Raw genomic sequence first — 23,504 nt, 5'->3', positions numbered from 1 at the left:
TTTCATCTCAGGAAATCCAAAGTCTGTACCCATTAACCACTCTATCTCCCCACCTTTCCCTGGCAACCACCATTCTGTTTTTCTGACTTGATGATTTTGACTCATCAAAACTGTGACTAAAATACCTGGCAAGAACAACTTAGAGGAAGAAATGTTTATTCAGGGCTCACAACTTCAGAGGTTCAGTCTGTGGTTGGCCAACTCTATTCTGGGCCCGAGGGAAAGGCAGAACACCATGGTAGAAGGGTGTGGTGGAGGAAGCTGTCAGTTCATGGCAGCCAGGAACAGGAAGTAGAAAGAACGAGGAAGAGAAGGGGCCAGGAACAGACACAGTTTCCAAGGCTACCGTCCCCCATGACCCACATCCTCCAGTGGTACCTCACCTGCCTACGGTTACCACCCAATAGTCCATTCAGCTATCAAAGGATGAATCCATGTCTGAACTTTGTTGAATTAGGGATCATGATTTCAAATTATGTTATTTCAGGGGGCACACCCCTGATCCAAACCATAACGACTCTCTGGATACCTCAAATAAGTGAAGTCATATTTGTCTTTTGGTGACTGCCTTATTTCACCTTTGAGGATGTTTAGCATTATGTCCTCAAAGTTCATCTGAGTCAGAATTCCCTTCCTTTTTAAGGTTCAATAGTATTCCATTATATGCACATGTCACATTTTGTTTACTCAATGGACGCTTGGGTTGCTTCCAACTATAGGCTATTGTGAATAATGCCACTGTGAATACAGCATGCCAAAATCTCTGTGAGTCCCTGCTTTTATTTCTCTGGGGTACACCGGAAGTGGAATTGCAAGATAGTATGGTAATGGTTCTTCATTTTTGGAGGATCTGCCATCCTGTTTCTCATAGTAGTCACACCATTTTACACTCCCACCAACATTGCACAAAGGTCAGGCTTGTGTTTCAGAAAATAGGGAAAGATTTGCTCTTAGGCAAAGCACATGGTTTTCTGCACTAGAAGGTGACAGTGGGCGGAAAGACTAGCGTGAACACTCAAGTGAGGCTTCTTGTATTCCGCTTCACTCTGAGCACTCCAGGTCTAGACAGGTTATATGCATCATCACAAAAGGCACATCAGATCCTGGCTCTATTATGGTAAGACTTTCCAAGAGCTTCCTGGGGGCCCTGCCATGGGTCTTCACCCAGGCCTAAGGCTTTCCATCAGCTAGCTGGTCACTGCTTACCTCCGTGGCTTCATTCATCTCCTCTCACTCCTTCCTCCTGGGCCTGCTTTCTGTAATAGTTCCAGTGCAGTTAAGATCATGATGGTTATGGAACTGAAATGAGCAAAACATGAGGAAAGAATTTAGAGTAAGACTGCTAAGAATAGGACTTAGGACTGTTAAGAATTTACTGCTATCATAGTCGTCATCAACAACATCACCATCCTCAGAGCCTCTAAGCCATTTGCCCCAGGCCTCAGAGCTAATTGTGGCCCTGTAAGAATTCAAATACACAGAGACATCTCCACCATTGCTGAATTCAGTGGCTGCCTAGGGCTCCCAATGTCAGGGGCCTCTCTCCAGACCACAAAAAGTGCCTTCCCATCTGAGATAAGAATTTGAGATGTTTGATTGGCACCTGTGAACACATGCCCATCTTGGTCACATACATGGGATTTATAACATTCTTAGAAAGTTATCACAAATTACTTTCAAATGGTTCAGCAGAAAAATCATACATAGATTCATATTCTCCTGTGTCTACATATAGATAAATGATAATGTATATGTACATGTGTAGGTTGAAATAAGAGAAAATAGCTGGGCATGTAATTCCAGGGAATTGGGAGACTGAGGAAAGAGGATGACAAGTCCAAGGCCAGCCTCGGCAACTTAGCAAGGCTCTGTCTCAAAATAAAAAAAATAATAATAATAAAATAAAAAGGGCTAGGGGGGCTGGGGTTGTGGCTCAGTAGTAGACTGCTTGCCTAGCACATGCGAGATCCTGGGTTCAATTCTCAGCACCACATAAAAATAAATAAGTAAAATAAAGATATTGTGTCCAACTACAACTAAAAAATAAATAAATAAATAAATAAATAAAAGGGATATAGTTCAGTGGTAAAGCACCCTTGGGTTCAATCCCTGATACCAATAAATAAATAAACATAAGACAAAATAATTTTATATAGATGGTAGGTATAGGGATGTTTCTTACTTTGTTCTTTCAAAGCAAGATATTTGAAAAGTTTTGTAATAAACATTGGAGCAAGGAGCAAATATTTTCGGAATGTAGTTTTGGGAACCTTTTGACTATGGAGCCCACTGACTAGACATTGCCAGATTTTATTAGTATTTATAAAAACTATCATATGCTGGGTAAAATAGAAAAGAAACAATTTTTCTGCACTCCTAAGATAAATACCTAAAGCTGTACTTTTCAGAACCAGGTGTCTACCTGTCCATCCCCAAAGCCAATTCAGTGATGCTGTAAGAATGCATGAACAGGTGTTGGTTTGTGGCAGAACTTGACAACTAAATCTTAGAAGGTGACAAGGCCCCTTATGAGCCACATAGAGCAGTGGCTTGCTAATAACAAGCTGCAAATTTATAGCAACTGTAAAAATGTCTATAAGTGGGAGCAGAAGTGGCAAAGGCAAAAATATTGAGCATGTCACTCTAAAAGACAATGCCACCTACTTTTTTTTTGGGGGGGGGGGTTGCCCCTTTTGTGGCTATGTGCCTTGTCCTGGACTCACACAGGGCCCTGGCTGCTGCCATGCATGCTGCCCACATACTGACTTGGGAACAAGAAAAGTCCTGCCACAGCATCTGCTACTGTAATTAATCCTATGGCAGCTGCTGGCAACCCACAGACCTGTAATATTTAGGTCATGAGGAATTTATATCATGCCTAAATTTAACCAATTCTTCACTCAGCCAGTGTACAGAGTGCCTGCTCTGTGCCAGGCACTCTAAGCTCAGAATATAGCCCACACTGAAGTTCCTGCCCTAGTGAAATTATATCCTCACAGGAGGAAGCAGATAATAAACAAGAGACATAACCAAAACCATGTAATGTTGGGAGGTGCTGGGGGGGAAAATGGGTTCAAATAGCATTCTAAAATATGCAGGTGAAACTGATCTATTGATCAAAACACTTTATTAAGCCATCCACACCTAAGAATTTTTAGTTACTTTAATCAAGTGAGAATTGTCCTCATACAGGTTGAGATTCCCTGATAACACAAGCCAGAAACTTCTGCAAACATGTAGATTAACCTCCTTTGGAGGAAAGTCCTTATTAATATTTATCTTCACTACTTTTGCATATAATATATGGATATGTTACATCTTATTTTGAAATTCCAAAATGGAGGTCCTTTTGGTCTTATCCTAGTGTATTGTTTATCTGAAATATTTGTTGTAGGAATTTGCAAATAGATTTTTATCCCTTCTACCACTAAAAAGAAGAGTCAGTTCCTGAAATTGAGAAACAAAGAAAATACCTTGAACTGCAAGGGCTCAGTTCACACACCTACATTCGGCCATTGGTCTGTTCGTTTCCTATAGGTTTCTGAGCAATTAGAATTCACTGGTTTCTTGTGGTATAGCTTTCATAGAAATAAGATTTTTTAAGTGTTCTTCTCTTCTGATTCAAAAGATACGCGTATAATGTAAATGATCAACATAATTTAGCTATTTATGAGAAACAGCTACTTTTGAACCATCTAAACCATAGTCTGAGTGTAAGGGAGAAGTTACCTTTCTCTTAACATTCAGCACTGAACAGCTCCATATTGTGGCCAACCAAGGTGTCCCCTTCCCAGCAGTCCTCGGTAAGAGTACTCTTCCCTGTTCCTGGAGGTACAGCCAAAATGCCATATTGGAATGACTAATCCTACCTCCCTGGCTGTAGTTGATGTGCCCAGACTATCTGTGCACCTGATGTCAATTTGATATTTGGGAACTGATATTAGGAAAGAAAAGTTGTTCTCTCTCCTGATGGCTGAAGCTCCAACATGTAATTGGGAATGGTCTGCAGCTGTGGTTTCCATCAGGAAGGGAAAACCGTTCTGTCTGGAGAGAGAGGGACAGCACTGACCTGCAGAGGGAAAGCCAGAAAAGAGAAAGAATGTAACTCATGCATCTGAACCTTTAGCTCCACTTATCCTGTGGTCTGGTTGCAATTCTGCAGCATGGGTGTCTCCTCAGTATTGAAGTAAATTTAATTTAATGTAAATTAAATCTCCCTTCTTAAAGGTGTGTGTTGAGGTCCTGTCTTTGATAACCACTAGAGTAGTATACTTGGTCTGAGTGGACAGAATTCAATGCTGATCGCCATCCTTTATCTCTAAGAAAGGATAATGAAATCAGCTGAAGACATAATAAGCAGGTTAGGAGAAAGTTTTCAGGGCTTGGTCATTATTAAATAAAGAGTTTTATAACTTTCTCCTAGTGTTATAATAGGAAGGTCTTTAATCTCCTTTTCACCACAAGAAACTGGGTTAAGTCAGAACTAATCGTTTTTCTGTTAGACCCAGCTGCAGGCTGCTGCTGTGCTGTTGGTGTGACCACCTTCCCCTGTGTGTCTGATCAGGAGGGAGAGTCCAGTTGGCTCAGCCCAGTATTTAACTGCTCTCCCTTAGTCAGGTGTCCACCCTTGACTTGGTCACTTAGGTGGCAGGAGCAGAATGGGTGGCATAAACATGTGAAACTAGGACTTGAGGAGGAAGCCGACTCTTTGGAGACCTGTGGACCTGTTCATGGTCCCAGAGGGACACCATGTTGCAGGGCCATGGAAACCAGTAAAGGAAATTGCTAAGATCCCCTTAAGTCTAAGGGGGTTAGCTGACTTATGAGCAGTTGTATTTTCTCCTTCCTAATCCTACTCCTCCTTCCAGGTGCCCAGCTGATTTGGGGTCTCTTCTTTAGTACCATATTTGAGTGGGACATTTCAGGTCTTCCAGGTTCAATCCCATCCTTCTCTTCCAGTAACACCTGGTTATCAGAGGACTGCAGAAGTAGAAAAGTCTTCAGAGAAATGTAGAATCCAACTGAATCCTCCTCCAAATGTTAAGTATCTTAGGAGAAAAACACGGAGAGCCAAAATGAGCCACAATCTGAGAGAGGGTTGCAGAAGTCTATCAGTAGAGAGAAATAGATAACAATTAAAGTCCAGGGCGATAGGCCCAGGGAACAATCCCTTTAAGTTATGGAATCCTTGTTATAGCAACCTTAACAGAGGACTCTCCTTGTTTGGACACATCCCACCCAAAATCACTGTCCAAGTGAAACTTAGTCAGCTCAAAAAGCAACCCCAAACTGTTTGGAATGATATAATTGTCTCCTGGGTGGATACTTTTCTAATCTCCCCCACACACACACAAAAAAATGTAGAACTAAGACTATAAGTACTGTAGTAAACAAAACTTACAGCATCAACATTTTTCTGTTAGGTTAAAAAATAATTAGTTCATGTTTGATATTTTTAAAAATGTGTTGTTTTAGAGAAGTTGACCTCTTAGAAGAAAAGGTCAACCTTGTTTTTCCAATTTCAAATGTAGTTTAGAATTGACTTAGATTTGTACTTTTAAGTTGAGGGATATAAGAGCAGAAGAAGGATTTTTGTCAATTTGTAACACTGAAATATTTAAGAGGATTTAATGGCCACTTGCTTATATGTTTAATTGATTAGATGTATAAGAGTCATTTAAGTACTTCAAAAGTCTTGTTTATTAATGAGACCTACTTAAAAAGAAAGTCAAGGATCTTGGTGTATATCTCAGAGGTAGAACAGGAGGCCCTATGTTCAATCCCCAGCAATGCAGAGAGAGAGAGAGATAAATCAATACACAAAATGTATAAATGCAATTTAAGATGTTGAAGAAAATTAATTAAGCTGCAAAAGCTACTTTAAAAAATAATTTTTAGGGAGCTGGGGTTGTGGCTCAGTAGTAGAGCACTTGCTTAGCATGTGTGAGTCACTGAGTTTGATTCTCAGCACCACATGTAAATTAATAAATAAAATAAAGGTCCATCAACAACTAATAAAAATATTTTTTAAAATAATAATAATTTTTAGGGCTGGGAATGTGGTTTGGTGGTAGAGTACTTAGACCCTGCATTTGATCCCCAGAACCGTAAAAAAAGAAAGGAAGTTAATTGTTAACATTTGCTAGACTTATTAAAAGAATAATAAGATTTATGAGTTGCTCAAATCAATAAAATAGGCTTGAAGTTGATAACTCATTAATTGAATATTATTATTATTGTTATTATTATTATTATTTATTATATTATTAGTTCTGGGAATCAAACCCAGGACCTCATGCATGCTAGGCAAACATTCTACCGTTGAAACACATTCCCAGCCCTGAATATTAATTTTTTTTAAGTAATTTGTGGATTTTTTTTTTTGGTGTGTGTGTGTGTGCACGAAGGCAGATCAGAAACCCTACAATGACACTCCAGAATTTTAACTATGTAGACCCTAACTCTCAGTAATGGAGGGTTAATTTAATCCCAGCCATAACTAATCCAGGTACAGTCGGGGCTGGTCACCAAGATTGTAGAAGTTCCAAGGACCCGATTACTGAACAGGGAAAGTTAAGGATTGGTAAAACAGTTCTGGGAGCCCATTCTAATCTACAATATTCCCAGAGAGATCCTGCTATACCTGGGCTCTCTCATATTCTGTGGAAATAGGGATCTGGCCTCTTGAAGATCTTCTGCACCTCCAGGGTGGGCCTAATTTGAAGTAGGGACCCCAGATTCAGATTTGTTCTCTAGGCCTCATGTCCACACTAGGTTAAAGTGGTTGATACTTCAGACAGATGGCCAACTGACCACATGTCAGGTTGTCACTCTATCTGAAAATGTAAACCTGAGATAACTCACCATTTATAACATTCACATTACAAAGATACTCACATCCCACCCGTCCTTGGTGAAGATGCTTAGTTCATGGACATCACTGAACATGTGTTGAGTTGTCCCTTGTCTTTGGGTCCTCCTGTTTGTGCATCTGTGTCTTGAAGAGTAGTCACTTCAAAAATGGATTTCTAAAACTGTTTTTACTTAATATTTTTACTTGCTTTTTGCCACCCTAGAAAGCCCACACAGAATTCTTAGCCAGGAGAGAACATCAGAACATAGTGAGGACTGTTGCTTTGTGAATAACAGTGAAAGTGAGTTCCTGACAGATTCCTGGCATGCTTCTTATTAACCTGGGACACTCTGAGTTGCTGGCCCAAATTCTGTTTACTGAGTAGAGGCATTGTCATTAGAGACCAGTCTCAACACTCAACACCTTCCCCTAGTTGAGAAGGTTTATGGAAGAGATTAGGTCTGTCTTTACTGTTTAGAATCTACAATGGCAATTACGTCCCTGTTTTCTGAGTAAGCCTGGAGGGAGCTTTTGTTCAGCCTGGGCCTTTGTTCCGTGGGCAGTTAGTTGATCTCTTCTGATGCAGGCAGCCTTGTGTTTCTGGCATACACATTACAAATGTATTCAATCATTCTCCATTTTAAGTGAGTTAACAGATAATACTGCAAGAACAAGCTTCTGGAAGCCACAGAAATGGTCAGAACTGATGAGGATTCAAGGCTAAAAAGCAAGTTTTGTTATGGAAACAGATTTGCAGATAAGAACAAAGTAAAAAAAAGAAAGTTATTGAGAGGGAAACACCACAGTGGAAATTCGTTCTCTGGAATTTCCATTATCTGTATCATTTTCCAGACAGAGGTTAATTGGGAAGACAAGGTCAGTATACTTTAGCCAAAATAATTGTATAAAAAGAGGGAAGAAAGTAAATGAATTAACATAGTAGGGGCAAGACAAATATTTCTATGTGGTGACTTTGCCTCTCCCAAATTACACAAGGCATAGTTTTCTGAATCTTAGTCTTCACAGTCTTCCAGAAGCACGGATTTGAAGAGCTGGAAGGTTGTAATAGAAGTTCTGAAGAATATAAAAGTCATAAAAATATGTAGTCATTCAAAACATCCTAATTTCAGTGGTGATAAAAATAGGGATAGACCCTGGAATCAAAAGGAAGGAGAGAGGCTAGGCCTAAGGAAAAATCAGAAAGTTGGCCCAAAGCAGAAGTCCCTGTTCTGTCTGGACATTAAACTTAACCTGCCTGGGACCCACCCAGAGTTTGATTTCGGTTGCTCTGGAGTGGGGTATTTTTTCATAGCTTTCCAGATGATTCTTGGGTGTAACCAGGATTGCAAGATACTGGCTCATGTCACAGAGTATATTCTGCTCTCATTTCTGTTCCTTTTTGTGTGTTTTCATGACAACCTCAGTCTTGAGCTCTCTTTGCCAGTGTCTTTTCTGGCAAATACATGTATATTCACGGATTCAAAAAATGATGGGAGTGGTCACAGCTGAGGATAGGAAGGGGACTGAGATGACCAGATGTCACGAAAGCATTGATATAAACTTGTTAAGGCCAGGGATAGATTTTGAAGGTCCTACTTTGGGAATCACTGTGCTACCACTCGCTCAGCCTTCTCCCCGACTGCTTGAAGAATACCTGCTCTATTAGGAGATTGAGGAAGTCCCCTCAGGAAGAATTGTCAGCTTCTTGTTGGTACCTGAGTTTTGAGTATGAATCCTCTTCTCTACGGTCAGCTGGCTCAGCCTTTCAGTAGTACTACCTTTGAGTTTTGATGACCCTTTTTGACAGCTCAGTTGTCCCTGAATTAATGGTTGGAGTCTAGGCCAAAAAATAAAAAATATGTAAGTGTCCCACACTTTAGTTTCAGAGAAGCTCACCCACCAGACCAGCCTCTTCCTTCTCAAAGGCAGGCAGGATGGCCCAGTTCAGTAGAACCAGACCTCCTTCCAGTTCCATGTGAAGTGCTGGGGGCATGTGAGGATAGTAGGGTGTTTGGGGAAGTGCATGTCTTCCCTCCTCCCTAGATCAGAAGAGGTCCTACTTTGGAAATCACTGTGCTACCACTCGCTCAGCCTTCTCCCCGAATGCTTGAAGAATCCCTGCTCTATTAGGAGATTGAGGAAGTCCCCTCAGGAAGAATTATCAGACTAGTGGCTACCATGTATGCAGATACTTAACACTTCCATCATTGCCAAGAGTTTTTTTAACTGCATTGTTGGAAAAAATAAGACACAAAGGTAAGGGAGAACCTTTTTATCCCCCAGTAGAAGTTTCATAGAACTACTTTGTTTTTAAAACTGTCTTTGTATTATAAAGTATTGTATTATGTATTATCAGTTTATAAACTGATACTTTCTTCCTGCACCCCTGATTGTCTCTTGTCTTTATCATTGTGAGTCACAGCATGGCCCAGACTCCATGCACCAGGACTGGTGTTGCCATGGCTCTAAGAAAGAGCAAGAAGGAGCTGACTAAGCCGAATAGGAGACAGGCCAGGGGATGCAGTATTGGTGCATAGGCGAGGGCATGATGAAATTGTAACATTAGCTTAAAAGCTTGTATAAAAACAGTTGACAGGAGTTAACAAAGTCCACAAGTCAAATCTGGCCCACCACCTATTTTTTCAATAAAGTTTTATTGAATACACACATACACACACACACACACACACACACACACAGAGCAATGGAATCAGCCAGATTGCCACATATTTTGTAATAAAGTTTTATTGGATTACACACACACACACACACAGCAGTTGAACCCAGGATCAGCCACCTCTTCCTCATTTCATCAGATGGTGGAATGAAGCTCATTCTCTGTAAAAATGGACCAGCCAACCTAGACCTAAGAATACCAAGCACAGTCGAGGGGAGGAGCGCTTTGCTGAGCCCAGGAGGAAGAAGTGCAATTCAGCATCACACTTCTGGGATCGCTGTGCTCCCCGAAGCCCAGCCTTCTCCATGGCTGGCTTTGAGAGCACCTGCCCTGGCAAGAGATTAAGGGAGTCCCCTCAAGAAGATCTGGCAGGCTAGTGGCTACCATATGTGCAGATACTGAACACTTGCCTAGAGTTCTCTCAATTGCACTTGAAGAAATAAGTCTCAGGAGTAAGGGTAGAAACTTTTTTATCCCCCAGTAGAAGTTGCATAGAACTACTTGGTTTTTAAAACTCTGTTTATGTATCTGTTTATAAAAATAAAATTTAAAAAAATAATAGGAGGCATTCCCATAGAACTTTGACCCCTGAGCTTATGCAAGGGCATCATGTCTCCGTAACCCAAAAGGTTAGCAGTGATTCCCATTCTGGGGAGTCTTCACCTTTCTCCCTCCTGGGGACACATCTGGAGGCACTTTTTTGGTTCTTCGCCCTCCACAGCGAAGAACTCTCTAGCCTACCATGTCAGTTGTGCTGGGCCAGAGAAACCTTGGGTTAAACTGAATCTCTAAGATTCCAACCAAGCTCCCAGATAGATATTTGTGTAAGTTTTTCAACTTTAAAAATAAAATCCTTTGGCCCGGAATATGGTAATTAGCTGAAGTTCAATCCTACAAACTAGCATTATGCCCTCACTGAAATAGCAACCAAAAATGAAGAAGACCTTATCTAGAATATTCACACCCAAAATACCCTTTTATTTTTTAAAATATTTTTAGTTGTAGATGGACACAGTATCTTTCTTTATTTCTTTATGTGGTGTTTGAACCCAGTGCCTTACACATGCTAGGCAGGCACTCTACCACTGAGCCACAGCCACAGCCCCTTTCTCTTGATTATTGTTCAGAAAAAGAATGAGCTTTTGACCTGAGTTATTACTTATCATTTCAGGCAGCTGTTTCTAGAATCTGGTCATTGAACTGTGTCAAAGAATATTTCTTTTGAAATTTCTTAAAATCAATAATATTAATGAAATTCTCATGATCTTTTGTTTATATAAAAATTGGCGCTGTCTAGCCCTGTGTGTTATAGCCAGTGGGCAGCGTTAGTCACAAATCATAGTGACAAAATGCAAAGGAAAATGCAGACCTCACACAAAGAAAAAGACTTACATCTGGGCATGTTTTTTTCTCAAATCTTCTCTTTCTGTTTGACAGATTCTGTCATTAGATCTGTTGGCTGCAGACGCCATGCTCAGACACGACCTTGATTTTCTCTGTTGTTCCTCTTCAATGGGAAGCTTTTTACTATACTGTGTATCAGATCGATAGCCTGGTTGGCTCCTTGCTCTTCTAAGTGCCCAGTCTCTTTCTACTTAGTATCTCCTGTGAACTTGCCACACATTTTCCTTAAGAGCCATGCCTGATATTAAACAAAGTGGGTCCTGAGCACCCCTCAGGTATTTCTTAACTAGAAAATTTTATCTTTATTATTAGATATTGATATAGTTCATAATACCACAGTGTTCAGGATGTTTTTTTCCTATCGAAATCAAAACCTGTGGTGCTTATGATTTATGATATGTATGTATACATTTATACTTTACACCTTAAAATTCCCTTGATAACAAGCACCTTTAGAAGCCATATTTTTAGAAGCCATATATTTTATTATAATTTGTCTTTTATGTGATCTTTAATTCATTTGGAAGGAATTTATTCAGTACCTGTTATGCGTAAATATGAATATTTATTTGTTTTAACACATTTAATTGCAGGTACCAGAGGTCAATTAACCCAGCTTCTAAAACCCTCAGAACACTAAATGGTTTTTGTTTTAAATTTATTTTTAGTTGTAGATGGACACAATACCTTTATGTAATTTATTTTTTTTTAATATGGTGTTGAGGTTTGGATCCAGTGCCTCACTCGTGCTAGGCAAGTGCTCTCCACTAAGCTACAGCCCCTGCCCTAAATGAAGTTCTCACAATTAACCCAGTTCCTCCAAATCCATAAATGTACATTTCTGGAAAATGTCATGTTTATTTATTGTAGGTGATTTGTAAGCTCAGATTTAAAAGAGAATGAGAGAGACTTAAAAATTAATGGCTTAAAAAATAGCTGTATATTTCTCTCTCCTCCACATGAGTCCAGAGACCTCAGGGATCCGGGCACTTTTCCCCTTGGTCCTTCATCCTTAGCCCAGGTGGGCTACTAGATGGTGTAGCAAGAGTTCTTAAAACAGCTCAACAAGTGCCAACCTTGAAAGGAAGAAAAGGCAAATTACTTCATTTAGTTCACCAAAAGAAACCAATAAGAGAAGAAAAAGGTAAGCTACAGACTGGACGATTGTATTTGCATTGCACATAGTTAAGAGGTATTGAATTCAGAATATGTATAAAGAGCAGGTACTTCTCCAAAGAGGATATCCAGATGGCCAAGAAACATAGAAAGATGCTCCTTGTCATCAGTCATTAGGGAAATGCAAATTAAATTAAGACCATGATTAAAAAAAAATTACCTACCAGAATGGCTAAAATTAGAAAGACTGACAATACCAAATCTTGAGAGTGTGAAACAACTGAAATGCTTACCAGTTCTGGGCAGAATTATACGTTGATATCATTGGTTTGGAAGTGGCTTTTTTTGTGTGTTTTGGTAGTGCTGGGGATTGAACCCAGTGGTGCTCTACCACTGACCTACATCCCCAACTCTTTTTATGTTTTTAATTTGAGGCAAGATCTCACCAAGTTGCAGAGTCTGGCCTCAAATGGGCAATCCTCCTGTCTCGGCCTCCCAAATTGCTGAGATTGCAAGTGCAAATCATCATACCTGGCCTGGCACTATTTGAAAGCATCTATCTATTAAAGCTAAAAGTATGCTCACTCTATGTCTAGAAGTTCTATTTTTTGGTATGCTCTCAAGAGGAAGAAGTGCATATTTACTCTCCAAAAGAGGGGGTGTGGCCAAATAAAAGTCCACAATATCACCGTGCACTTTGTCTCAGAAGATGGGCAGATGTTCTCTGAGAAGACCGACATTGGGATCACCATAAAAAAGTCACAGAGATATAAATGAACCTGATGTGTTTGGAAATGACATAGTTACCTGTGGCCAGAGCACATAGGTAAGATTCCAGAAAGACCCAGGCTGAAGAGGTAGGGCAGGTCTAGGCGATCCTACCAAGGAGTGAGTTCTGCAGAGAGGTTGGATTTTAGAAAGATCACTTAGAGAGCTGCAGTGTGAAACAAGAGAGGCTCTGGGACTCTTGGCAGAAAGCCGGTTGGGGTGGGTGAATACCACTCTGCTACCATCTTACCAATGTAGAGAATACTTTTCTTATGCCCTAAATTATGCCACCTGCCATTCTAGGACAAGTGGAATTGGCATGTTGCTCTAACTGATGGTACTGTGGAAAGCCTCCCATTTCCATAATGGCAAAGGTGGCAAGGCGAGGGTAGGCAGAGGACAGTCCAGCCACAATTGCCAAGAATCCCTGGACAATCTTCATATCTCCTATTTAAAACCATCACTGATTTTACAAAATGTGTACAGGTTCTGTTCCCTGAAGTTTACCTTAAAGGAAAACCTCTAATCCTCCTCCTGTCTTTCTGCTGACCATTCAAACAACCACAAAGGCTTCTTTCTTGGACAGTTTCCTCAGCAAAGTGAAAGGAGAGGCAAATATGATGCTTTTCTTTAAAGCAAAAAAATCTGATTTCTCATGTGAACCCATTGACCAAATTCCTAGAGATGGCCCCTGATTGTTATCATTCCTTTGGGTTAAAGGTCCGTTGCTGGCTCATTAGACATCAGACAGTGCCATCAGTCATATTTCTGCCAAGGAGAGAACAGGAAATGGCCTTAGAAAGAGGAGGGGTGAGGCAGAAGGAGAACTCCTTGACCTTGAACAAGCCATGAGACACTGCCAGGGTTCCTGGAGGAGAGGCAGAATCACCTTTACCAGGAATATGAGAAGAAATGATTCTACCCATGTGCCAAGGAATGAGCCTCTTGACATCAGGACCCTTGAGAAAGATGCTTTGGCTAAATGGGCCCCTGCAGACCCCATCACATCCCCAGCCTCAGACTACCGGTGCTCAAAGTTGCAGAGAAAGTTCAAGGACCTACACTGAATCCCAATTTTCTAGTGATGTAAGGAACATAATCAGATCTTCCTGGCTGGTTGCCCTAAGCAGATTAATTTATGTAATGCTATCCTTTTGTTTTGAGAAAGTTCCTTAAATAGCAATGAAGACAACTTCTGGCTTCCAGTGAGGCGGCTAGGCCAACATCACAGCCATGGCCATTGCCCCTGGGAGGAGCTCAGGAGGGCAGCCCCTGGAAGCCATGTTGTCACCACGAGGGGGCCCGAGGAGGTCTCTCCAGAGGCAGAGAAGCCCTATACTCAGAACTGCAGGTTCTTAAACATGTCACAGAAATAAATTTAAGGACATGTCCTATTTTAGCAAAGAGAGAATGCTTCATTAGACAGCAAGAGGTAACGATAAGTGTTCTTGGGGCACAATGTAGGCTATCTCAAGAGCAGGACACGCAGCCAGGCTTGAAGTCTGAGTGTTTATTAGGGTACATAATTAGCTGGAATATGACTGATCCTCAGGGGCTGGGCTTTCCTGGGGATTGGGAAATATTAAGCAAGATGGCATTTCCCCATTAGGGGGTCTGGTCTGGCATGTAGGTGGCAGGTCCCAACGTCTCTGGCCATCCGGTAGTGGTCTCTTGGTTGTGGATCTGGTGACTGAGCCAGAGGATCATGGTCCAATCGACTGTTAGCCCCTAGCTTCACTAGGTTAATAGTCTCTTTCTATCCCTTTGGGCTCCTTTGTCCAGTTCATGAATTGTACACAAGCCTCCATTCCATGTTCCAACTGGGGCATTTCTCCTTTACAAACTCAGTGTTCTCTCCATATTCCTAAATATCTCTCAGTGTGAGGAGGACACAGGTTCTTGTTTCACTGTGGAAGGGTCCACTGGGGGAGAGTCTCTGGAAACATCTGCTGTGATTCATTCTCAGCCTCTAGTGTCTCAGCTGAAGCAAACAAGAGGCAGGAATCAAAGCCACTGCCAGGAGATGGCATCTAAAGAAGCCCCATCCTTCCCACACGCCAGTTATCTTGAGGTCAGAGAAGACCACATTGGCAGACATTGACACCCCGCTGCCACTGGACAGAGCCAGGGAATACCCCCCGGTCAGCTCCAGGCAAATCCAGCAGGTGCATCAGCCCTGGACCTAGATGGGGGTGGGGGAGGGAGGCTCCGAGTCTCCCTCCCTATAGCTGCTGCCCCAGAATGCCCACCATTATCCACAGCATGGCGCCAGCCCCAAATCCCACCCACCCAGCAGGCACCTTCACTGTACATGTGGGCATTCCCCAGTGACAAAGACCAGGGGCCACCTCTCTTCCAAGCAGTAGAATATAGGTTCCTATGGACACCTGTCTCCATCATGCAGTAAAAAAACAGACAGAGGACAGATGGGTTTCTGTTAAATGATCATAATTAGGACAAATATCACAGGTATTTGTCCTCTGCCAGTCGTGCCTAATTTTTAAGCCACTGTGCTTGGCAGTGGAAAGATTTATGAGCTGATATCATGGCCATGCTGCCCTCCTGAGCTCATCCCTTGGAGGAGCTCAGGAAGGCAGCCCCCAAGAGCTGGAAGTCACCTTGTCACCAGGAAGGGACCTGGAGAGGTCTCTCCAGAGTCACAGCTTTCAGGGTCTTGAACATGTCAAAGCAAAGAATTTAAGGTCATGCCAGGTTTTAGCAAAGAGAGAAACAGCATTATTAGACAACAAAAGGTAAAGATTCCCTAGCATGGGAAACTTGACCTTTTAGGTTTCAAGAAGCAATACCCAGAGAGGCTTTCTTTTTCATGAAAGATTCAGACTGCTAGCATCCTCACCAAGAGCATGATCTCTAATAAGACTAAAGATGGAAGTCACAAGATAGCGCATATTTATGGATTAGAAAATGACACTGGAAGCCCAGGAGAATTGATCTTTGGGAAAAATAAAATAGACATTTTAGTTAATAAACATTGCTCCCTCCTTTGCCTCAGAAGCCACCTCTATCCCCAAGGACTTCCTTCTCTCCACAACTTCACCCTTTATTTTCTCTTATTCAGCCAGACTCAATGATGGAGGTAATTGGTTTGTCTCTCTAATAGTTACCCAGATGTGACCTCCTGGGGCTGCTTCTGGGGCTTCTGGGGCTGCTTCTTACTTACCCTGTTACAAAGAAGCGACTCTCCATTTTATGCTCCTGTTATGTGCCCACCACTGGGCAAAGTGTGTGCTGAGCAGGGTCTCCCTTGCAGAGCCCAGAGCCTTGCAGAGAAGACAGAGCATTAAAGGGAGCAGGACAGTACCATCCCAGGGCTGGATTGGGAGTCTCAGGGACAATGGAGCACAAAGTGACCAGCTCTGGTCATACCCTAGCAGGACCCATCTCTGCCCAAACCTTCCCATCACTTATTCAGTGAGGCTCCCAGGCCCAGAAAGTCTGGAACTGCTCCAAATTGAAGTTACATGGTGACCATGCCTGTGGGGTGAGAAGACGCACACCTTGCCTAGTACTTGCCCTCAAAGCGTTTTGCGTCATCTTATTTAAGGATCCATAATTCACACTATCAGAAATCTTAATTCCCTTTGTGTTTTACCTCTTAAACTGCCCTTAGTAGAACGACTTGGGAATTTCAATATGCCAAGCAGAGCCTGAAAGGAGGGGTGAATATCACCAAGATATGGGGACCAAAACACAAAAATACAAACAATGCAGAGACTGAGGATTGCAGAGAGGATCAGGAGAGCCAGGCAGAGAATTCATAGCACTTACTGAACATCTGATTCCACAATGGAGAAGAACCTTATGCAAACAACTGCAAATGTGGCTTTTTTGTCTAAGAAACCAAAGACGTCTGCATGCCTTCTAAGCAGTACTCCTGTTTCCACTAGTATCTCTATCCAGCCCATTCTCCTCCACCCAGCTGTGTGCCACCATCTTGCTATAAAGCCTTGAGGATTTGAAGTGCAGGTTTCTTGTATTTGCCTGTGATTCGGGATCCATATGGTTCAAGAGTCATGACTGGCTCCTCTTGCTTCTCTGGAGTCCCCTCTTGCTCTGGCTCATGCCCCCAACCCCTGATCAGTGCTTCTAGGCCTAAGCACCCTTCAAGTACTGTACACACCGCTTTTCATGGACTCTAACCAGACCAAACTGTTGCTGCCTCAACAGGCCCCTCATTTACCTGCCAACCCCCAGCCTCAGCTGCGTTGGCTTCTCTCTCCGGTACGCACCTTCTCTACTCATGCTATGCTTTAGAAACACAGCTGCCCACCTTCGAAGGCTCACCTGCAAGGCCACCTCTGCTGGGTGGGTTTGGTCTCCCTCTCAGTGCCCCTATGGTATCTGCCATCACATTTCTGTTGTCTCAACTATGTCTCTTTGTCTTTGACCCTTCCAATGAAGTAACATTTCATGTGGTCAAAAATAGAATGTTTCTCATTGTATTTTCTCCTCCTTTACCTGTAGCAGAGCTAAATTTCCTCCATGAGAAAACCAGGTTCCTGTGAAGGCCGTGATCTCAATCTGCTGAATATTCACTAGAAGGAAATAGCCCTTCTAGAAAACTGCAGTCAGAACACTTTTGTTACTTCAGGGATTCATAAATCAGATGGTTCTATACTAAATAAAGCCAGACCTTCTGTCCTCCAACCCATTATTTAATTGGAATCTGCATCATGAGGTTGGCTGTAGGCTTGGACACAGACCAGAAGGGGAATTTCAGGGAAGCAGAGCAGGTGGAAATGGGCCCTGGAAGAGAGGTGCCCAGTTCTGTGCAGCAAAAGCAAGTTCCTATAAGCTGCAGTGGAGGCAGGGGGAGGGGTATACGCCATAGGAGGGAGGGGTGAGGTATTCGCCCAACTGAACATCCTCAGGATTCATCAGCAGTTAGCAGTTCTCCTAACTTGTACCTAGGTTCTTGAAGAAAAAATATAGGGAGGAATTATTTATTTCCTAACAGCTAGTAAATAAATGTAATCTATCTCCTGGTAGCACCTCACTCATGGCAGAGTGACTGTCCTGAACCATGAGCCACCCCTCCCATTGTGTCCTGGAATCCAGTCCCATGTCAGTGTGCACATCCCATCCTGATCACTTCCAGATGCTGTCTACAGGGCAGCACGTGATGATGTTTTGGTCAGAGAGAAGCATGAGCCCTGCACACACTCTTTCTGCATTTCGTCGTAATTCTTATCTCCATTCCCATGTACCGCCTGGCCCTTATTCTTTTTGCTAGTTTGTTGGGCACTTCACATGAGTCCTTTAAGGGGTATTATTTCCTATTTTGAAGAGGACTAGCTGCATCTATTGCCTAAGGCTCCTCCGAGCTCTGCTGCCTTAGTCTTTGCTTCCAAATCTGGAGAACAAAAGTTCTGGTAATTCTGTATTGCAGAGACATCGCTGGAAGTTTCCAATGATTAGACATTGTGTTTCATGCTGCATTTCACAGCGCATCCCTGTCTTGACTAACAAGGTGTGCTCTCTGACCCCCACAGGCACACAGGGTGTACAAGAAGTTCCCCAAACCCAGCAGAGCACACTGCTCCTCCGAGAAGAAAGCTCACTCCACTCCTTCACCAAGCGCCACTGTACCAAGCCATACATCAAGTGGCAGCCAACCGTCCTTGCACAACGACCGTTTCCTGGGGCCTGGCCAGACAGGCCTGCCTAGTGGGCACCAGCAAGAATTTGCCAGGCAAACCAGCAGCACCCCCAGCGCCCCCTGGTCTTTCCAGAGAAGCAAATCCTTGTTTTGTTTGCCCACCGGAGGCCCCTCCCCAGCTTCCTCAGCTGAACCACAGTGGTTTTCAAACACAGATCCGCCAGAACACAGGGTATCGAACTGTAGGCATAGCCACCTCCTCTCCATCGATGACTTAGAGGGTGCCCAGGAGACAGATGTGGACACAGGCCTCCGACTCTCTTCCTCTGACCTGTCCGTAGTCTCTGCGTATTCTGCACCCAGTAGATTCTGCAGCACTGCAGAAACCTCCCTCCCCTCTGAAAAATGCAGCAGCCGTTGGTCAACATGGAAGGGGCCCCGAGAAGGACCGCTGCCTGCTGTCAGCAGGGTGACCACAGAGGCCTCCTGGGCTTCCCTCCCTTTCTTTACCAAAAGGTCTGCCAGATGCTCAGTGAAAACTGTCTCTGCTCCCTCGGCTTCTAGTGCCTCCTCACTCACAGAGCCATCCCCAAAGGCCTCTTGTGATGCTCCCAAAGCCACACAGACTGGCCAAGATGCGTTACCACCCCCAGAGTTGGCTGGTCCTAGGGATAACGACATGGAGGAGTTCTACATCTGAACGTTTCTTGTTTTCCAAATACAAATGCTGACACCAAGACTCAGGTCCCTCCCCCCCCGCCCCTCTGCTCTCTGTATACACCAGTGTTTCAGGCCTGCACCCCAGGTCAGCCTGGGACTTCATTATCCATCTCAGGGGGATCATTAGCACATTTGCCGTGCCACTTGTTTATAGCTGAGAGGTGGTACATTTCTAGGGACTCAGTGAGAAAATAGAGACATTTTTATGCAAATAAATTCTCAACCAACTTCAGTCATAAAATATATTTTTTGATTACTCAGTTTGATACGTGGTTTAGTGCCCTTATACAATTTAAATGCTTCATATAATTATTTGAAATGAAAGGAAAACCTAGTCAGCCAGAGTCGATCTGGCAATTTTTCATGCTGTGAAAGAAAAACAATTAAAGCCAAAATGTTGAATGTGGGAAAGATACTAAGGACTTGCATGAAAGATCATTTCACAGTAAGAGAATGCACACCTTATTGGGTTCTCCAGTTATTTACACTGCCAGGGAACAGTGGCCCTGATTATTTTGGACAAGTCAACTTAATAAGACAGCTATCAACATCTATCAGACTGCAGAACGCCTCACTTTGAAGTCACGCAACAGCTGAAAATCTGGATTTATGCAAAAGTAGCTAATGCGTTTTGTTAGAATTTAGCATGATTAATGGACTCTTGGTGCATTTAAAATGTGATTTGTGTTCCAAAAACCTAGATTCCTGTATACCTTTTCAACAGCACATTCACAGTAATGAATGAGGGGCCGCAGAAGACAACACTCTGGGTGGATTTGGATCATTGAGGAGGACTTGTTCCTTAACTTTAAAGAATAAGAGGATATTAGGTATAATGGGCTTACTAGTCTTTTACTTAAAAAGCACAATCTAAGGGCTACATATATGTCTTTATCTAAATAACAGGAGCCACACTTTATACTGCTTTCTCCAGTAAGCACTTGTGGCCACACATTCTATGTTTTTCATTTTTAACTAGTTTGGAACACTTTAGCTGGCATTTTGATTGCACAGATGCACAAAATGCCCCTCTCCCTCAAATGGGAAACTATACAAAACGTTGTCCTGAACAAACACTGGTGCACCACTAGCCTTTGGTAAGTGCAGGAGACCCTTAATTAAAGCTGGCGCTGTCGCCCGACCTTGGCTTTTCCTGTCCGATGTGTGCTCCTGTCACAGTGTGAATGGTATTTAAATCCCCCTGTGAGGGTATGTTTACAGTTCCAAACCTCAGCAATGCCAAGTGCCAGCATCCTGGGCCATGCCAAGCTGTCCCTGGATGCTGTTTATCTTTGGGGAAGAAGAACATGGATCTGCATTGTTCATTTCCCAGCCGGGTGCTCCTTGCCTAAGTTACTCATGGCACCGATTTCATCTCCCTGGAAGTACCCAGATGCCATTCGGATACAGCCTCAGAATCCTTCCCAATACCGGCTTCCAGGCAGCCATTACCTGCCATCAGACCGAGTCACAGCCTCAGGCCTGCCGTCCTCGTAACAAGAGCCTTAGATCCTGCCTCAGACATCCTGGACTTCCCAGGTCTCCGACTTGTAATATTCTACTCCAGTGTAAATAACAAAAATGTAGTCTCTTTGAATTGTGGACCAAGAATAAGCAAACTTTTCTGATAAAGGGCTAGATCGTAAATATTTTAAACTTTGTCAGATTTTAAACTTCTCAGTCTCTGTTGCACCTGCTGCCATTGTAACATAAAAAATAAAATGTAAATGAACTTGAGTGGCTGAGTTGCAATAAAACTTTATTTACATCCCAGTGGCTCTGGAGGCTAAGGCAAGAGGATCACAAGTTCAAAGCCAGCTGCGGCAACTTAGCAAGGCCCTAAGCAACTCAGGGAGACCCTGTCTCTAAATAAAACACAAAGAAAGGGCTGGGGATGTGGCTCAATGGTTAAGCCCCTCTGGGTTCAATCCCTAGAACCAAACAACAACAACAACAACAAAAACCTTTATTTACAAGGATAGGTGATAGGCCAGATTTGACTCAACGGTGGTAGCTGGCCAACCCCTGCTGGCCAACCCCTGAGCTAGCCTCCTACCTACAGTTGATTGAAGATTCTAGCCACAGTCAACAGCAAGAACCTAAGTCTTCACCCACTGCTTCTGGGGGTTGTAACAGCAAGAAAATGGGCTACTCGGGTCAAGCCAATGATTACAGAACCACCGGACGTAGAACAATAGGGGCTTCTTACTGCACAGCCAGTTTCTAGAAAACTACTCCCAGTCTACCTCCTGCCTGGAAATATGACGTGAAGTCCGTAGCTGATGGTGAAAAGTAGTACGCTAACATCAGATGGCAGAGAAAAGATAACTTAGAGACAATGACATCACCTCCAGTGAACGGGAGAGAAGCTCCTCGGTAGCAAAAGTTAACGAGGCAAAAAAAAAGCGGACCAGCTGTCCAGTGATGGCTCCCATCTTCATCTTTAGTGGCTCCCCCATTTTAAAACACTGGTTGTCCCACTGGGGTTACTTTAGAGCTCAACCCCATGCTATCTGGTCCCACCCTTTCTCAGTGCCCCACCCTCCTCATGGTCCAGTCTACCAAACTGAGTGACCCCTAAAGATGTCCAAGACACCCTTCGCAAATGCCCCCATAACACAAGGAGAGAAGGGAAGGGAAGACAAGCCCATTACAGACTCCACGCACACATGCCTGTGCTGTACTCGGGAAGTGGCAGTCACTCTGAAGAGTGAAAGGCACATGTTTTAAAAAAATGGAAGACTGTGGCTTCCATTTCTGGCTGTACCACCAGCATTTTCCCCATCCAAAAGCACTCCTGACAGCACTGGATCCTTACTCTTGGAGTACTATCCCTGTAATAGAGGCTGGCATACTGTAGATGTGCAGTAAATGTGTTCAATTAAAAAACATTGAGGTTGTCTAATAAGTTATTTCTGTCCTAAACGAGGCTCTGTAATGTAGAAAGTCTCCATTTCAGCCCTAGCTTTATGCCACTTGCTGGAACCCCATCTCTTCTTGGCCTTGTACTTCTCCCCAGCGTACCCAGGAAATCCAGGTTGGTAAGTGCCCTGGTCAAGTTCACATCCCATCCTTCATTTGCCTCGTTTCCAAGTTACTTCTCAGGGTCCCACCTAAGCCTACACTAAGCGCCACCCAGTATCTTCTCTAAAGGTCAAATGTTTTTCATATGTCCCCAACCAACCCGAGGAACCCTACAAAAATCATTTGGATCACCTTAATTGGTTAAAATGAGCATCAGAGAGGGCTAGTGATGTGGCTCAGTGGCAGAGTGCTTGCCTGGAATGAGTGAGGCCCTAAGTCTGATCCTTGGTACCACAAAAAAAAAAAAAAAAAAAAACACACATCAGAGGGACCCATGGGAGCAAGGGATGAGCCTTTGAGAAAGTAGAAGTGACATTTGGCAGAGCAAATTGGATCTAGTGTTGGTGCCCCTTGAGCACCTAGGCCCCAGAGTAGGGATGTCCAGTGAAGTTTTGGACTACACTGTCTGACATGTCCCCAGAAAAACCAGGGGACCAGTTGGGAAAACTCTTGAACACGTGTTTGCCTTTAGCCCTAAGAAATCAGGAGAAATGCAGAGATCTTCCTATCCCCCAACTTTCTGTAGATGCACAGATTCTCCAATCTGTCCGAGTAGACTCAGAATTTCTGAAGAGAGTTCTTAAGGAAAAATAAAGCTGACCATGGTGGGTGGGCTGGGGATGTAGCTCAGTGGAAGAGTGCTGGTCTAGCATGCATGAGGCCTGGGTTTGACCCCAGAACCACAAAAAAAGAAAACAATAAATAAAGGTTGTGTATGTCGCACAACCTCAGAGCAGAATTGACAACCAGTCTGGCCAGTGGACCCAAGTCTGGATCTCAAGAGAGCAGTGGGAATAGCTGAACACTGGGTGACCTTCTTCTCTGTCCTGGGCCACAATGCTCCATGGGCCTGGTTTGGACAGACACATACACAGTCACCCCCTCCCTGCCTCATTTGTTAGGTTCCACTTCTCTAGCCTCAGGAAATGCAATTGTTCAGATCCTTCAAAGTCTTGAAAAAACAGCATGAGAAGTCCACATGGGAAAAAGGATTTTTCAAGGGAAACACATTTTATCACACTTAACTATTACACAATGAATTTGTTAGGGATCAAGAACCTAAGTGTAAAGATGATATGTATTTTTCCAACTTTTACCAAAGGTTTTTGCTAACTTGGGGCATAGAGGTCTAGTTATGAAGTGACTATTTAAATGACAGTTTTTCTGAATGAATAACAGAGACAAATATAAATGGTAGTGTCTGCACACTGCCTCTTCTTAACACTTAATTTCTGTTTTAGAGGTGTTGATAATTACGGTCC

General features: G+C 43.1%; 1 protein-coding gene across 1 annotated transcript in view; it reads left to right on the top strand.

The window, feature by feature from the left end:
• Fam124a (family with sequence similarity 124 member A) overlaps positions 1 to 22,049 on the top strand; it is a 57,174-nt gene extending 35,125 nt beyond the window's left edge. The window contains exon 4 of the mRNA XM_046454288.2: positions 18,332 to 22,049. Within this exon, the coding sequence (XP_046310244.1) occupies positions 18,332 to 19,138 (807 nt within the window). The 3' untranslated portion in view covers positions 19,139 to 22,049. The remainder of the gene's footprint in view (positions 1 to 18,331) is intronic.
• The last annotated feature ends 1,455 nt before the right edge of the window (positions 22,050 to 23,504 follow it).

The sequence above is a fragment of the Marmota monax genome, unplaced genomic scaffold (genome assembly GCF_021218885.2).
Source record: "Marmota monax isolate L192 unplaced genomic scaffold, Marmota_monax_Labrador192_F-V1.1 WCK01_AAM20220418_F8-fsc00011, whole genome shotgun sequence".
Classification (NCBI taxonomy): domain Eukaryota; kingdom Metazoa; phylum Chordata; class Mammalia; order Rodentia; family Sciuridae; genus Marmota; species Marmota monax.
The sequence above is the reverse complement of the archived record's forward strand: the minus strand, read 5'-3'. Positions and strand labels throughout refer to the sequence as shown.